This window comes from Anneissia japonica, unplaced genomic scaffold, assembly GCF_011630105.1.
Source record: "Anneissia japonica isolate Jap-2015-1 unplaced genomic scaffold, ASM1163010v1 scaffold288009_len375886_cov190, whole genome shotgun sequence".
Classification (NCBI taxonomy): domain Eukaryota; kingdom Metazoa; phylum Echinodermata; class Crinoidea; order Comatulida; family Comatulidae; genus Anneissia; species Anneissia japonica.
In genome coordinates this window covers 56,818-59,252 of record NW_022748146.1, presented here as the reverse complement: position 1 = coordinate 59,252, position 2,435 = coordinate 56,818, and the positions used below count along the sequence as shown (strand labels likewise).

The window sequence follows — 2,435 nt, the reverse complement described above, 5'->3', positions numbered from 1 at the left end:
TGAGGAATCCCAGCTCGCAGAATAAGGTTGTTTGAGGTGAATTTTAACTACTTGAGTGGGACTTTTGGTTGAACTGAGGAGTATTTTTGTGGGGCCTAAATACGCCAATAAATCTAAAATTATGGGGATGATTATGGTATTGATGTTAATTTTGGTTGTGTTGATGTTGATGATAATACACTGGAGTTTGTCTACTGTTGTTTTTTTCTTCTGTAGTCCTGTTTGACATGGGTCTGTTTCGCTTGTTGATGTACATCTCTCTGCCCATCATGTTAGTGAAGGCGCTCATCAGCCTTGTGCACCTAATTACTGCCTCCAAGAACATGGTTGCCATTGATATGGAGGAACGGAGTAAGTCAAAGTGAGGAAAACGTTTTTTTAGGTAAAAATTTAAAAAATGGACAAGTGTACAGCACCAGCTGATACAAAAAAATGTATTTGTTTCAATTCTATTAACCCAGGTGCATTGTACATGGTTCCTAGAATCTTAGCTGTTGATTGTATTTTTGTTAGCATGTCTGGTCTTGTATTTAGTTGTATTATGTTTACTTATAGCTTATAAAGTGGTTTACTTATAATATATAAAGTACTGCTAGAAATTATGCTCATTTAACAGCCCCCCCCCCCAAAAAAAAAATGATCAAAAATGAACAAGTCAGTTGACTCGTACATTTTAATCTCATAGGATGTGTACCATAAAACTCCTGAAAATAACCCATTACTCTATTAGTAACACTCTTATAATTGTAAACCAGTCTAGAAATTAATCTACAATAATAACCCACTATGCTAATAATAACCCATGGCCCTTCTAATTGTAAACCACCCTAGAAATTAATCTATAATAATAACCCACTATGCTAATAATAACCCATGGCCCCTTCTAATTGTAAACCAGCCTAGAAATTAATCTATAATAATAACAAAATTGTTTGTGTTCTAGACGCCCGCAAATAACCTCTGAGGCGTTTTGTGCAATCATTTTTTTCTTTGTCTTTATTTCTTTTTTTCCCTTTTTTTTAACCTCCCAAAATGGGGGTCTGGCCCAGAGACCCCCTCCAAGTTCACCCCTGGTAACCCACCCTAAAAAACAGTCAAGGGATAGTAACAGTGTTATTATTAGACATTTTATGGTATTTTGCAGATCCACTTGTGTATATCTCACATGTCCTTCCCTCTTGTGATTGCTTGTTTTATTGAATTTTTTTATTAACCAGATTCAAAACAATGAACCCAAAAAAAAAGATCAAACACAGCGACTCAGACTAAAAGAATCGTCAAAAAAGTAAAACATTCCATTCGGGTCCAACTCCCCATATCAATGTGATGTGAGAAATGTGAGAATAGTAAATTTCTTGCTTATCATTTCCACATGCTTATTTCTCATCCCTTGCACTCATGTATTTCCAACATATACATCATCAAACTTTCAATATTCTGAGTATACATTTCTACCTTCCTTCCATATTTTATTGATATTTTGACCAATATTTCCTTTCTGTTTATTGCAAATAAGACAAAATAATAAACACAGGTATATAGTTAATTACATTTTCCATCATATATTAGCATGTTGAAAAGACACAATTGTATAAAATAGGCCTTCATGCTTCAATGTGAACAAAAGTCAACAGACACTAAAAGTAATTCACAGGTATAAAATTACATTTCATACATTAGCATGTTTAAATAACACAAGGGTATAACTTTGCCTTCCAAACTTCATTCTGTAAAAAGAATAAAGGTAATTAGCTAATATAAATGCCTTCAGTAATTTTGCTTGTCAAAAAAATGTACAGTAATACAGAAAGATATAACCTCTCCATACTTCATGCATGTGTAAAGTTACACATCATACTTGTCATGTAGACAAATATATATTTTTAACAATGACAGGTTTTTTAGCAAAACACTTTATGGGTGAAGAGCATGATTAAATTTAATTTAATATTATCATCATTATTATGATTAATATGTGTGTTATTGCCTTCCATACTTTAGCATGCCCATTGCTATTTTTATTTTTCTAAACAAAACCATCCTCAATGTCACATTTCTATGTATTCCACATCCCATGTTGGTTATTTATAATAATTTTAATATACAGTATTATTTTGGTATTAAGTTTTCCTTGGGATAAGTTACTTTAGAGCATACTGGAAACAATTATATTGTAATATAATAGGACATCATCATTTTATAATTTTAATTGATTACTTTTATATTTGACTGACAATGACTTGATTTCTCTTACAGTGTAGATAGTGCTGATGAGGGATTTTAAATATAATGTGAGTATCTTTGTTAGGTGAACAGAGTTAGTGTTCTATAATAATTATATATTGATTCATTAAATTATGATTTTATTTAATTTTTAGTTCCTATGCATGTAATGCAATAGGAACTATTGTAATCACTCTTGCTATTTCCTATGT

At 31.7% G+C, this 2,435-nt stretch overlaps 1 protein-coding gene across 4 annotated transcripts in view; it reads left to right on the top strand.

Annotated features, from left to right (window-relative positions):
• Positions 1 to 2,435, top strand: part of LOC117120678 (CDP-diacylglycerol--inositol 3-phosphatidyltransferase-like) — a 10,583-nt gene that overhangs the window by 5,403 nt on the left and 2,745 nt on the right. For 2 of the 4 annotated variants that reach the window (XM_033265708.1, XM_033265706.1), the window contains exons 6-7: positions 217 to 361; positions 2,257 to 2,291. In XM_033265708.1, coding sequence (XP_033121599.1) covers positions 217 to 361; positions 2,257 to 2,284 — 173 coding nt within the window. In that variant the 3' untranslated portion in view covers positions 2,285 to 2,291. Of the gene's footprint in view, positions 1 to 216; positions 383 to 2,256; positions 2,292 to 2,435 lie in introns of all 4 variants that reach the window. The other 2 variants (XR_004447402.1, XM_033265707.1) reach the window with 2 other exon arrangements.